The following is a 13,998-nucleotide window of genomic DNA, read 5'->3' as shown; positions in this document are numbered from 1 at the left end:
CTAGAACCAGCATCGCTACCAGTCAATTGGCTCCTACAGCAATGGCGCGCATGCACGAGAGAGCCCCAACAGCCATCCAAGGAAAAGAAACGGCTGGATGCGGTCTGACTCGGCCGGGCCGCGACGAAGAGGAAGAAAGAGAAGCTGCGCGTGCGCACATCTCATCCAAAGGCAGACAGGCAGCTGGCAGGCACCCAAGCCCAGGCTATCGGCTATCGCGAGTCGCGACGACATCCTGACCCCCTCCCCTTTCCGAGGCCCCGCCGTGTGTTCGTCCCGCTACTTTATCAATCGATCAACCTCCTGATATAACCCAGTGTGGGCCGTCACTGACGACTGTCCTGCCGATCCCGTCGCAACGGTTTCTCCGATACAGTCCCGGCCACCAGGGAGAGGGGGACATGTCCACTCTCTACGGGAAAAAACAAGGACCATATTCGACTACTACCAATATCTCACTCTGCAGAAGCTCTGTGTGATGTTACTTGTAAGCAAGTAGGTAGCCGTATGGCCATCATTAGCCCGGGGAAGCAGAAAGCATGCACACACACATGATGCAAGAGAAAGCTTACGAAATCAGAAAATGTCATTGTGCTTGAATTGAATTGATCCCCCTAAAAACTTCCCAAGTGAGGAAGGTGGGAGGCAGGAAAGCGCCAAGCACCAAAGCCCTGCGCAGAGTCACATGGTCTCTGAAGGTACGGAGTATCGCAGATCGCAATTGGGAGAGATCCGCAGATCTGATAGAAGCGAAGGGGGGGGGGGGATGCACTCCAATCAGACCATTTCTGTCAATAGCCCGCCCCCAAGACGTGCAAATCACCAGCGGACCAGCCGCACTGCCAACCCCTTCAGAAGCTGATGGCGGTGAAGTCCATTCTGTAAGAGTAAGTAAGTATGTAGAGAAGAATATTGATTTGAATTGCGTGCTTCGCAAGCTGGAGTTGAAAAGATGAAGCCGACTGCCCAGATTGTGGACTGGCTCATTAGCCTTCCTAATTAGTTCGTCCCACCCGTTTTGATTGGTGGCTGCAATATCCCCTCAAAGTCGGACCGAGGCTGGGAGTCGAGGCCTGGTAAACAACAGTAGGCAGTAGGCGAGATTGGATGCATTGGTTCCCCGAGATTTTGATAGGGTAGATCGATGCATCTTACGATAGATAGGATCGTCCGAAATACGCCAACCATGAATACGTGCAGTTGAGAGGGTGTTAGTATGACTGCCTGCCCGGAACTGGTTTACGATAGGTACCGAGCTCTGCCTACTGCAGGTGGAAAAACATTCATCAGGAGCTCCCCCCCCCCCTGTAGGACCCTGCAAAAGGGACCAACCGTTGAGCTAAATCGCAGCTGTCCCCAGCTAACAGCACGCCGTGTATCAGTGAAGACCCGACGACAAAATTTGAAGAATCACTCAGCGATAACAGACAGAACTGCATAGGTATATTATAGTTAGGTAGTAGACATGCTTTAGCAGATGTAGGTAAGTAGGTAGGCATGTTTTGACAGGCAAAAAGCTTCTATTGTTGGGAACCTTGCTTTTTATCCTGACACCGACACAACTTGGTGGCTTGAGATAGTTTTCGGGCCCCGTGAGGATCTAAATGCATGGCCGCAGCTTCAAAGCCCCGGCATCATCCATCTAAAAATCATTATAAATTACACCGAAAATGCTGTTTTCTGCCATGAGACGAGGGACATGCAAAAAAAAAACCCCCAGAGAAAAAGAGAATCCTCCTCAGGGCCCCCCTTTTTCCATCTCCTATCTCTTTCTCCTTCTCTCGCTCCTCGCTCTCCAAATCATCGCTATTCACATTTACTCCTTCTTGGTGCGCTTCGCCTTGCAGGATTTGGTAGGCTGGTCGACGTTCTCGGGCTGAGACTGCTGGGGCGGAGCGGACTGCTCGCCAGCATCCTTCTGGCTAGAAGTGTTTTCGCCGCCAGTGGCGCTGTTGTCATCGCCACCGGTCGGCTTAGAGAGTCACAAGTCCTTGTTGGCCCAGCCGAGGCGCGGGCTCGACTCGGTGCCGGCGTCGAAGACGACGAAGGCGGCCTTGAGCGCGACGTCGCCGAAGATGGAGAAGCCGATGTCCGTGTCGGGCTGGATGCCGCCGAAGCACTTCTTGCCCTCCTCGTCGGCCTCGGCGTAGTTGATGAACGAGGCCGGGATGGTGATGGAGACGTCGCCGACCTTGTAGGTGAAGTCGGGGATCTTGGCGTCGCAGGGGAAGACGTAGCCGCCCAGCGAGTACGACATGGTCGCGCCCTGGATCTGGCTGTAGTAGGCCGTGTTGATCTCCTGGGGCAGCATGGCCAGCGAGGTGCCCGTGTCAGCGATGCCCTGGAACTTCAGGGGCACGCTCTTGTTGCCGATCGAGTAGCCGCTGGCCTCGAACGACCAGAAGCCCTGCGAGTTGTCGACGGGGACGTAGCTGATCTCGCCCGTGTAGGCATCCTCGTCAATGTAACCAAAGTTGTAGGTACCGGCTAGAAGGCAAGGAGTATTAGCACACAAGTTTGCAGCAGTAGTAGTGGTGATATATCTCCGAAGAAAAAAACTTACGGGCATCGTTCTTCAGGTCCGAAGTCCAGACGGGCTTCTCGAGGTTGCTCATGATGTTGTCGAAGAAGGTGATCTGCTTGTTGGGCTTGACCGTGTTGATCTTGCTGAAGGCGAGGCCGAGCAGGCCGTCGTTGTTCTCGTCGGACGAGAAGGAGCTCGAGACCTTCTGGGCGACCTCGACGGCCTGGGCCGGGAAGGAGACGCCGCCGACGTCCACGTTGTCCTTGAAGACGACGCCGGACGAGGCGCTGCCGTCACCGTACGAGATGGACCAGGTCTGGCCGTCGACCTTGCTCGAGGTGCTGCTCTTGGTGGGGTCGTACTGGGCCTGGCCGTTGACCTGGCGCGAGGGCGTCTCGGAGCTGAAGACCCAGAGGTCCGACGAGCCCGAGTCGAAGTCGAGGTTGAGCGTCTGGGGCGGCGTGCCGATCTTGACGGGCGTGAGGTACTGGATGTCGTCCTTCTCCGGGACGGCCTCGGCGCTGCCGCGCGTGCCGTTGCGCTTGCCGAGCCCCGCGATGCCGAGGCCGCTGAGGTCCAGGTGCAGCGCCGTGATGATCTTCTGCAGGCCCGGCGGCGGGTGGCGGCCGTACTTCATGTAGGTCTTGGCCAGGACCCTCTGGCCGCGACGCTTGCCGTGGTGCTTGAAGTGGGGGTTGCGGACCTGGTTGATCGAGACGGTCCCGATCTTGGTACGGGGCGCGCTCGGGGCCGGGGCGGCGGCGGTGAGGCCGGCCAGGCCTGCGGTCAGCAGGATGGAAGCCGTGGGGAAATGCATGATGGTGACGAGAGGGAAGATATATCGAGTGGTGGCTGGTTTGCTGGCAAGACGGACGAAACGACGACGACGGCGACGAGGAAACGTCAAGTTCCCGTGGGTGCGATGCGATGCAGAGAGCAAGATACTAAAAAGTGAGAAGGACGGAAATGCTGCGAGCGGCAGCAGGTAGAAACGAATGAATGGCTTGCGATTATCGACCAGGAAATAGAAAAACGAGAGAACGAGGCGTCTATGAGCAAAGAGTCAAAAGAATGTGAACTCTTGATGGAGAAAGAGTAGCGGAGAGAGGATGCAGGAGCAAAAGGGCAACAGACCGCCTCTAATAAAGTATTGGTTGGCTGACGGGGCGTCGAGGAGGGAGAGCCAGGTCCAGTCCATCGACTATGGATTTTATGAACTGAACTTGCCATGTATCCTTACCACGACTACAGCCGTGCTACAGGCCAATCATCTAATCAGCAGGCCCCCAGTCGGTCGGGAAATGTCATAAATGGGCACACCAACGATTGAGATTGATGGAAAGGTGACTGCTTGGATTGGCAGAATGGAGAAGAGAGCGAACGGGGTTCCAGTCGGGAATCCCTGCGGGAGGGGCAGCACAGAGTCCACTTAGGGGAGTGCCAAGCAATGACATACCCATTAAGATCGTCAACATGCAAGTCTACGACCAAGGCGGGAGGAGGCTGAATGACGGTCGACAGAATGAAGATCTCGGCTCATGCTTCGGGGGCTTGGCGGGGGAGGAGGGGGAGCGTGGCAGGCGCGAATGGATTGGGAGTCTATCGGTAACCCAGTGAGTGCATGAAGCATCACAGTGATCACTGGGAAATCCATTGCAACGGCGCGCGTGAACAGATGATTTGATGATGCCCAGCCCCCCTGCAACATTATGCGACCGGTCTGCTCCGCCTCATCTCGAGCTCTCCTGAGCCTCTTGGTTGGAGCTACGGCAGTCGGCCAAGAGTGGGAAGTGGGTTTGCAGTCTTTTGACAGTCACTGACAGGAACAATGATAGAGAGACACAGACACAGCAGCAGAGAAAAACAAGATGAAAGGGGTCGACAGGGGCCCGTTTGAGTTTAAGCTTCTACCAAGAAGGGACGAAAGATGAGATGATCGGTTCATTTAGTTGGAGGGAAAAGGGAGGGCGCCAAGGGCGCCAAGCAGCCTAAGCGGGCAAATGACGATGATCAGAGACCCACCTCCCCGTCAAGTAGATTACAAGATTAGCAGCCAGTCAGGGCAATTAGGGCCTGCAGATGCGCTGCTCACCTTTGGAGGGGCATGCCTGTACGGCTTGCACGGGTACCTGACAGCGAACCGCAACACGCCGGTCGGGGGCTTGTTGAAACGCACCAGCACTAACCCAAATGCTCCTGTAGAACCTAACATACATCCAAACACGGCATTCTCTGCCACTGCCAGACTGGCGATGCCGTAGCGACGACAACTGCACATATTTCTGGTGGCTTGCAGAAATGGTTGGCTACGTGTGTCTGGTCAACAATAGCTTACAAGAGGCGACAGTCTATTGATTCCAATAATCTTCAGTCGGTCTGCCTCCTGCCCAGCAAAGCAATAAAAGGAAAGCAACCGATCAATTGCCCACACGGGACTGGCTCGGGAATTTGGGACGCGCGTATCCGTAAATAAGTACAAAGACCTCCTCCCGCCAACCGAATATGCCAAGTTGCCAAGTCGCCAAGTCGCCAAGTCGCTAAAAACTCACATTTCCTCTGCATAACCCATCGTCGTAGGTGTGTGTGTGCTGTGCTGCTGTGGCACTAATAATTGCGGAAGCAAAAACAAGGTCAGCAATCTAGGTTACCGCAGCTCGCTACCGTCCGGTCTACCCAGACCGGCCGAGCAACCGAGCTACCTATTTTGATCAAACGTCGCGGGCAATTTGGTTGGGACTTTCTTTCTCGTCCGACACGCCCGTCCGTTGCAGGTGCTGCGCCATCCACTTTCACACTTTGGCTACCGCTTGCCAGCTCATTTTGGTCGGTTTGAAGTTGGAGGTGTGACAACCGTATGTCAGTGCTGTGTTGCTGCTGCTGCTGCATTACTGATGGATGCAAACTTGATGGCGGGAATGCCTAGAAAGCTTTGCCACGGAGAAACATCCCACCCTCCTTCACCCGAGACATGTCCTACCCGCTGTTGGCAGAACATATGCCCGGCAGGCTGATCCAATCCAAAATCCTCGGCGCTCACAGACGCGTTCGTTTTGCCATTTATTTGAACTCAACTGCCTGAAGGGCTGGGGAAGCTGTCCAAAGCTACACATTCCACCCCCCAACCCCTGAACTCTACATATGCTTATTTCATCCGTACGAGTTGGACGAGTTGCAATCGTGGACCAACTACAACATGCAGAATAAGGCACAACACCTGGCTCGTCAAGACTTCGACCGTCATCCATGGTGCGATAACCCAGACCTGCATTCTGGAGTCGCACCGCTTGTCCTTTGTTCGGTCCTGGTGGTTGGACTGAATGTCGCAACCCGCAACCCATTCTGGAACCTGAACGTTACTGCATGCTCTGGGTGACGTTGGGGAACCCAGCCATGCTCAGCGGCTGCCAACGCATGTGCTCTGAACTGTTCTGCCGTCCTGCCGTTGAAGCCCAAACCAACTGCCAACCCCCTTGGACTCCAAGGTAACGCTGCAAAAGTCGCAACTAAAGCTGCTACCGTTCGCTAGCTCTTCGTTGGTCACTCAGGAGAAGGGCTGTTGACTCTGCATTCGTGTCGCAGAACACAGGACACCCGGCTTCGGCGATTACAGACAAGCCACGACCTGTGGGACACGCGAACCTCTCCCAATTGCAGGACAGAGTCCGCGATCCTACATGCGCTGTGCGACTTTCATGTTCGATGCATGCAAGTTTGCTCGATACGAGACTGATTGAAACATCTACCTAGCTGGCCGTTACCAATATGCACGCCGAGGAAACGCTCTATCAGAAGTGAACGTGCTCGGGTCATAGGAAATGGTGAGCAAGCGCTCCCTTCAAGGAAAAGCGTGTATCCGACCGAGTTTGAACGTCTATTTATACTTCCTTCTGGTAAGGCTGAAGGCTCATATCCATAGTATTCGATCTGATTCGTTCCAATCCAACCCTTTTCTTTGAATAATTGCCTCGTGTTCGTTAAGGTGAAGGATCGCATCGTCATCACCATAAGATCTATATTCAAGACATATCACCTCTACGTATCATGTAAGTCCGTCGAGTCAAGCCGAAGGGATACCCTGTAGGGGTTTGGCATGCATCGTAGCTTTTGAAAATAGTGACGATGTGTTCATCTTCAAGAATGCGATGATGGGGACCGAGCCGAGAGCCTCTTCAATCACCAGAAGAGGTTTGCCCTAGGCGGGCGGGCTTCAGCCGGCACGGTCGGTCGCCAAGAGCAGTCACACTGTTGGCTTCTCCAAATCGCCGATGTATCAGTTGAGAGTTCTTATCACATCAGCATGCGCCATTGCGCTCTCGGTCAGTGATAGGAGAAGGCCATCACAGGTAGGACGATCATCAACCCGGGTGACCGTCCTGGCCATGGACATGGCGCTTGAATATGATGTTCTTCACCTTTCCAGGCGATGCAGATCTGACTACCTGCTATCACACCTTCGGTCCAAGTGATGGTGTTTCTCGATATGTACTCAAGCATCGCCTTAGCTCGCAGTCTGTCTGCAAAGCTCCGCCTCTCCCCCGCCAGGTCACGCCATCGCAGACATATGACGATATATTTCCCTCACGCCCGACTCGTCGCTTCGACTTACCAATCTGCCTCAGGGCGACTGAAATGGATTAGAAGATGATTGGGGGCATGAAGGACCCCTTGGCATCTCTACTGTTGGCTGTAAGTATCCCACCGGTACTACATTCGGGAGTTAACAATGATCCATTCCAACACTATAGTAGGAACCTGGAGGCATACCGCCCGGGCCTCATCGCGCGGCCTTCCGGAAATGGTCCATGCACTTACTACAAGGTGCCGGGTGGGGGGTGAGGTGAACCACTCCGCGGGTGAGACGTACCAGAACGCATCGCACGTTCTATTATCTGTGTTGGGGCAAGGGGCACGCATGGGTGGGGATCAGCTGGTGCGCAGCGGTGCGGCGACACACATCAACTCCAACGAGATCAACTACAACACAGGCATCGGATCTAACCATCAAGCGAAGCTAGTACGTGAGCGGTGACGCAGCCCCCACAACCAAGTTCGTCATACCGGGGTCGCCAGCCGTGGAGGCGTCCGTCGCGTGACTGGCGAAGTATGAGCGATGGTACTGCTTGGATGAGCACAAGAAGTTCAGTGGGATTCCGAACTAAGTGAGGCCCATGAGACGGAGGAATAGTGGTGGCACCAGAGACGAGGTCGGAGAGTATGTCCCCTTGCACCCCCGGCCCCTTTATTCTTGATCGTGATAGAATTTAACCCTTTTTGGCACGAAAACGCATGCGCATATGTGGAAAAAAAATCAAGAAAAAAAGTGAATTCGCATGCTTATTACTGGTTTCGAACCAGCGTCTCCTTTATCTCTTTGGAAAGGAAAAGGTGCTGTCTGCCGCAAAGTACTTTTCCGATGTATTCATGTTCCGCGATTACATTATTGTCACTTATAAGACGAACAACTGGGCAATTTCTTCTGGTGAAAAGTGGAAGAGAAGAATCACTTGTCGCCACTTGTATCGGGTCGCACAAGGAAACCGAGGCTGGCTTATCATACTGGAATAGAGACATTGATCACAATAGCAGGTTGATGAGTAGAAAAAGACACTTGCTTATTGTGGTTCATGTCGACACAGGCTGTGACATTCAAGTTTCATAAGTTAAGTAAGAGACTGTCCCTATACAGAGGATCTCCCGCAACGGCAACACCACAACTTGTCGGCATGGTCGAAGTCCAAGACACCAGTTCTTGGTCCAGGGCTCTTCTAGCTCCAGGGGCATTATGTTATTTATCTGTCATTTTGGAGACGCACATACCTTGGCTGGCGCCATTGGAAGCATGTCATCACCCGTCTCAGATCGGCAGCGAGACAAGAGCGGGTTTGAGAGACTTGTACAACTTATAGTTACCAACCACGAGAACATTCCCAGTCATCTCTGCTAGTATTAATGATAACCGTGAGAAGAAGGGTACTGGTTCCGATGAAACTACCAGAAATAGAGACCATAATAAGAATAGACTTCAGCTCTGCTTGCTCACTATGATCTGGCGACCTCCTTAGGGCGTAGCCATGCAGACGTTGAGCTGGACCTGGGGAGCTACGGGCGAGGAGGAGGAGAATGCCGCCCGAGGGTGGCCTTGGCGGTGGCGGCGTCGATGTCCCCCTTGCAAGTTGAAGGGGCAGTGCCCTGGCGGCGGGAACTCCCGCACCAGCAGTCCCGTCTCTCCGGTTTTCTCGGCGACCTCGAATCTGGCATACGTCTCCCACCGAATCCGGAGATCCGTCCAACAGCGCTCCCACATGCCTTGGAAGATGTTCCTGCACGGCGGCGAGGTATAGATAGGGGTAGGCTGCTGGATAGGCAGGGGAGTTCGAGCAAACTTGAAACAATTCGTGGGAGACAGTGAAAAGATCGGGAATATAGGGGTCGTTTGGTCAGTTGACTGGACAGCAGTATGGATCAGGTGAATATCTCGATCTAGATTCAAGTAGATCCGTGGTCAGGCGAGATGGAGACCGTCCACTTCAACGATCCACTACATACATGTTAGTCGACATGGCGATTCAGATTTCAATATCTCATCCAGCTAGTAACGTTAGGTGGCGCCCCGGATGAATATGTCTGAGGAAATTTGATGTTTTCCCCAAAGTAGGGTGGTCTACGTTGAGCCAACCCGGATGACCAGTTTGCTTCTTTGCGGCATGTGCCGGATGTTTGTCAAACCGCATGGTTCGAAGCTCTGTCAGGAGACCCTTTGCGTGCCACAAACACAGAAGCAACATGCCAATCGGTAGGGGGCCAGGAATCTCATATGTACAAACCAACTGCATTCTTGCCTTGGCCAATACTACTGAAGCGAGAGAAAGTTTGGTCAGTTGCGACGTGGGAAACAAAGAAAAGCCCGCTGCCACCCTCGCCTTAAAACCCAACTCGACTTTGCTCAAGTTGTCGCTTTATCATTCGATTTTCACGCAAACCTGACTGCACACTCGGCTGGAGATTGGAGCATACCCCTTTTTCACCATGGAGACCTCCAAGGACTATGTTTTCCACGAATCCCGTGCCGAGGACGTCGCAGCCAGGGCGCGAGACTTGTACGAGCGCAAGCAAGCCTTCCGCCTATTTCATGGCTCGACAAACAGTGCCCGTACAGCCCACCAAGGCCGCTGCGTAGTGGACACCAGCTGCCTTGATCGCATCCTCAAGATAGATCCCCAGGCCAAGACTGCCATGGTCGAACCCAACGTCCCGATGGACAAGCTGGTCGAGGCTACCTTGCAAGACGGCCTCATGCCCGCGGTCGTGATGGAGTTCCCCGGAATCACCGTGGGAGGAGGCTGCGCGGGCTCGGCCGGCGCGAGCAGCTCCCACGAGGAAGGCTATTTCAGCGAGACGGTCAACTGGGTCGACATGGTCCTGGCCGATGGCGAAGTCGTCCGCGCGTCGAAATCCCAGCATGAGGACCTTTTTCCACGGCGCTGCAAGGGCCGCAGGTACGCTGGGGATCATCACGCTGCTCGAACTGAAACTCGTCCCGGAGAAATCGTATGTGAGATTGACGTATCACCCAACCTCCAGCATAGAAGAACTTGTCGAATCCGCCTGCGAGAGCCGGGAGTCCTTGAGGAGCTTGAGGTGCTTCAACGACTATATTGACGGGATAGTGTACTCGAGAAACTCAGGAGTCGTCATGACAGGAGTATTGACCGACGAGAAACCGCCCTCGGTGGGCGCACAGACGTTCAGTCGTCCATTTGATCCATCCTTCTACAAGCACGTGCAGCGGCGAATCCAGAACCCCCCGCAAGATGGCAGTGAAATGATCGATTACATACCGAACAGAGACTATCTTTTCCGCTTTGGCCGAGGTGGTCTCTGGCCAGGTCGCGAGAGCTCCACGTACTCCGGTTTTGCGCCGTTCAACGGGTTGACCAACTGGTTCTTGAATGACATTCTGCACGCGCGGACGCTGTCCCGAGCGCTCCCCGGCGCCAACAAGTACCTTGGCCTACTGAGGAAGAAGTACAGGGCCACGAAGCTGCCTTCAATCTACGAGAAAGATCATGCCGATGATTCTAATCTCTACGCGGTGCAGTCATGGTCGCAGTGGCTCCTGGCGCAATGGCCGCTTGCTGGTGTCGCGGGGATCGTTGCGAAAGTGTATCACCGGCAGCCACTCTGGAGAATATTGTGGGAGCTAGGGAGGCAGAAAAAGTTGGATTAGTAACTATAGCTCATTGGAAGTCGGCTATCTGCATCGCTATAGCCAAAAGTTTCGTTCAGCGCTCCGAGTAGGTATGGTTGATTCAAGGCATCCGGGACTGCTACCTCCCTCAAACTATCTGCCCCACGGTATCTTAACACACAGAAAACAAAGGATTGCAGGTACTATATTCACACCTATCCACAGGTCAGAGCTCTCTTTACTCATGGTGAGGCAATAGTCCACTCGTCTTGTAAGTTCTCGAGCCAGGCGTTGTCATTGCTGCAGACCTGACAGTAAACCCTTTATCAAAATTCAATTGACCTTCATTCAATGTATTATACTGTATGGCTGATGGTACTTGCTTGGCTCAGGATGTCAAGAGGCATTGTCATGCTTGCAGCACTAGCTTGTTCTGGGCCCCTAAAGTGCATCCACAAGAGTGAATTCAAGGGGAGGGCAGCTTCTCCTTAGCCAAGATGACAACATCTAAATCGATAGAAAGGTACTGGATAAGTATAAATACTGGAATTTCTTATGGCCAAAAAGCTTCTCGTAAATATTGTTTCTGAACATCCAACCATTCAAAGTCGTCCTCTTCGTGTCCCTTTATTCCGCACCAAGCTTCCAAACAACCTCTTCTTCCGAATCTTGCAAGATGAGAACCGCCATCGTTCTGACAGTCTTCTGGACTCTTCTTTCCCTTGCCTTTGGATCTCCTCTGGCCCAGGCCCGGCCTGGTAGACCGGGCATCAGCCACCTGGACATCGCCACCCCTGAGCGCGTCGCCAAGGCCACCGAGATCGTCAACAAGCGATACCAGGAGGCCGCCGAGAGAGCTGCCCAGAGTCTACCAGAGAAGACCCAGAACGCCACCAATCCCGGCGTCTTCTCCAAAGACATCGTGTACTGCGGCAAAGACCAAGTGGACAAGAAGATGTTCGACACGGCCCATCAGCTCTTCAAGGACTGGTAGGCATTGCTTAGCTTTCCGTCTCTCAAGCCCCCCCCCCCTTTGAATTGACGTGTTGTATTTTTTTTACGTATGGAGCATGGCTACCTGTACAACTTTATTTGCTGTTTAATAGTCCGGTCAAAGCTGGCAATTGATGGTTAAGTACGGTCAAACATCTGACCCATATGAACATATCTTCAGGTGTGACAGCGACGACGGCCATGTGCGGGCCTTCCACCACCAGTACATGGACTTTGGCAACGTGCGCATCGCGATCTGCAACTGGGGCCTCTACAACCCCTGCCAGGGCACCGAGCTCGACGCCGCCTGGACGGCGCTCGAGCTCGTCTGCCCCGACGAGGTGTCTGCGGCCACCGGCAAAGAGACCGTCTCCACGGGTATGTGGTACAAGGGCGACTGGCTCAAGGGCTACTACCGCTCCAACTGCACGACGGGCGAGGTCTGTAACGGGGACCGCACGGGCATTCCCTGCAGGAACGAGGGTTTTTAATTCTTGCGTTTTGTCGAAATGTTGCAAGAGTGGCTAGAGTGCTACTCATGAAGAAAGGCTTGTGATGGTGCTTACTACATGTAATACCAGATAGAAGCATACCTAATGAATGCGTTTACTTTTTCAAAGGGCTATAGAGCCGTGTGTGCATCGTTGTTAGCTTGACTGGCATGCTGTTGTGGCGCCTTCTCTTAACTTTCGGGAGACACTTGGTTTTCACCCTAGTTCTAGATAGGCACACGGATGTCACGCAGTAGAAGACGATTATGGATTGGTAGGGGAAATCAACGCCGTTGATCAGCTGTCTCTCTTGATCTGTTGACAGCTATAGACAAGTCTGCCTCGCCATGATGAATCGATGTTGCCTGGCAGGTAACAGCTGCATGCAGTCCTTTCCATCACCACCACTTATGTCTCCCAAGCTTAATTGATATCCCACTGGTGCTGCTCGTTGGCGAACTTGTTGTAGAGGCCCCAGCCGAAGGGGATGTCGGTCTGGCAGTACATGAACCCGTCGGCCTCGACCCAGGGCGGCTGGCGGTAGGGCGAGCAGAAGTACTTGACGCTCACGTCGATGACCTCCGCAATGTCGAGGGCGCCGACCTGCATGTCCTCGGGCTGGAAGCCGGTGCGGAACGCGCCGAAGCTGCAGTCGTCGGTCCACAGCAGCGAGAGGTAGTCCTGGCCCGTCTTGTCCCACGCCGCGCCCGGGATGTTGAACTGCCCCCAGTTGGCGAAGTCGCGCAGCCAGCCCAAGAGGGCCTGGCAGCCGTCCACCTTGGCGTTGCCCTCGCCGCGGATCCCCGTCAGGTTCTCGTAGTTGTTGTTGTCCGTGTCGTACTCGCGCTACTCCACGCTCTCGTCGATGCGCTCGAATGTCACGCTCGGGTTGATGTGCACCGTCGGGAGGTCGGCCAGGATGTGCGGCGGCGCGGTCGGGGCGGCGGGGGAGCCGGCGGTGTTGGGGACCGTAGCGACCGCAGGGCGAGGTCAAGGTCGGCGCCGTTTAACGGCTGGACGGGGTCGGGTTGGGCGAAGCCACTGGCGGTGATGATGTTGCCGACAAAGGCGAAGCGGAAGGCGAGGATGTTGCTGGATGAAACCGATCGTCCCGCACCAAGAGATTCGGAATGCTGGAAACTATTGCTGCTACTCGTGTCTTGATCAGTGGTACTCAGGTCCGGTTCTGGTCCCATTTCCAGCCCTGGCTTGCCTGCTGAGGTTAAGTCAGCCCCCAACGTACCGGCCCGTTCCATGAGATCTTGGAAGAATGTTTCTGTAAGAGCACATGTTTTTCTACCTTCTTTATCTTCAAAGAAGGCCTTTTCATGTTCCGAAAACTCTTCGAATCGGGGAACTCGGTAAAACTCGTGGCCGTAGTAGATGAAACGTCGAATCTCTTTGGCTGGGCTGTAGTACAAATATAGACTACGTGATCTGTACGTCAAGTCCGTAGTAGTCTCATTTGGTGGGTAGTGATGAAATTCGCCCATAGAGCCAGTAGAGTCGGTATTTGCCACGTTACCATGCTGGCCCCCTTCTTTGGAAGGGCTCAGCTCGTTGACAATTCGTACTAACTCCCAGCCGGGAAGACTTGCGCCTTTGCCTTTTTCTCTCGATCACAGTATGTCTGCCATTGACAATACTGCTGATATTTCACTTGAAACCATTCCCAGATTGATTCATCACTGTTCAACACTTGGATTAAGACCTTGGCGCCAAACTGGCTCGAGTGCCGGAGAGCTCTTCGAATCGGGTGTAGTGCAAACTCAAGAGATTCGATCTTGTCCCATAGCTCGCAT

At 53.9% G+C, this 13,998-nt stretch overlaps 5 protein-coding genes across 5 annotated transcripts; 2 read left to right on the top strand and 3 right to left on the bottom strand.

Annotated features, from left to right (window-relative positions):
* Nucleotides 1-1,981: 1,981 nt before the first annotated feature.
* Nucleotides 1,982-3,341, bottom strand: PG994_004116 (aspartic peptidase domain-containing protein; the record flags this gene model as incomplete). Its single annotated transcript, XM_066855525.1, has 2 exons — nt 1,982-2,487; nt 2,564-3,341. 2 exons carry the CDS (start codon nt 3,339-3,341, stop codon nt 1,982-1,984), a joined length of 1,284 nt encoding a protein of 427 aa, XP_066717692.1.
* Nucleotides 3,342-8,582: 5,241 nt separating this feature from the next.
* On the bottom strand, nt 8,583-8,828 carry PG994_004115 (uncharacterized protein; the record flags this gene model as incomplete). Its single annotated transcript, XM_066855524.1, has 1 exon — nt 8,583-8,828. The coding sequence occupies one exon, from the start codon at nt 8,826-8,828 to the stop codon at nt 8,583-8,585; it is 246 nt and encodes an 81-aa protein (XP_066717691.1).
* Nucleotides 8,829-9,550: 722 nt separating this feature from the next.
* Nucleotides 9,551-10,751, top strand: PG994_004114 (fad binding domain-containing protein; the record flags this gene model as incomplete). The annotated part of the gene is made up of 2 exons (XM_066855523.1): nt 9,551-10,020; nt 10,106-10,751. The coding sequence occupies 2 exons, from the start codon at nt 9,551-9,553 to the stop codon at nt 10,749-10,751; spliced, it is 1,116 nt and encodes a 371-aa protein (XP_066717690.1).
* Nucleotides 10,752-11,388: 637 nt separating this feature from the next.
* On the top strand, nt 11,389-12,196 carry PG994_004113 (uncharacterized protein; the record flags this gene model as incomplete). Its single annotated transcript, XM_066855522.1, has 2 exons — nt 11,389-11,702; nt 11,887-12,196. The coding sequence occupies 2 exons, from the start codon at nt 11,389-11,391 to the stop codon at nt 12,194-12,196; spliced, it is 624 nt and encodes a 207-aa protein (XP_066717689.1).
* Nucleotides 12,197-12,619: 423 nt separating this feature from the next.
* On the bottom strand, nt 12,620-13,392 carry PG994_004112 (uncharacterized protein; the record flags this gene model as incomplete). Its single annotated transcript, XM_066855521.1, has 2 exons — nt 12,620-13,009; nt 13,216-13,392. 2 exons carry the CDS (start codon nt 13,390-13,392, stop codon nt 12,620-12,622), a joined length of 567 nt encoding a protein of 188 aa, XP_066717688.1.
* Nucleotides 13,393-13,998: the final 606 nt, after the last annotated feature.

Source organism: Apiospora phragmitis, assembly GCF_038363925.1.
Source record: "Apiospora phragmitis strain CBS 135458 chromosome Unknown utg000005l:1.0-4161743.0:1.0-4166827.0, whole genome shotgun sequence".
Taxonomy (NCBI): domain Eukaryota; kingdom Fungi; phylum Ascomycota; class Sordariomycetes; order Amphisphaeriales; family Apiosporaceae; genus Apiospora; species Apiospora phragmitis.
The sequence above is the reverse complement of the archived record's forward strand: the minus strand, read 5'-3'. Positions and strand labels throughout refer to the sequence as shown.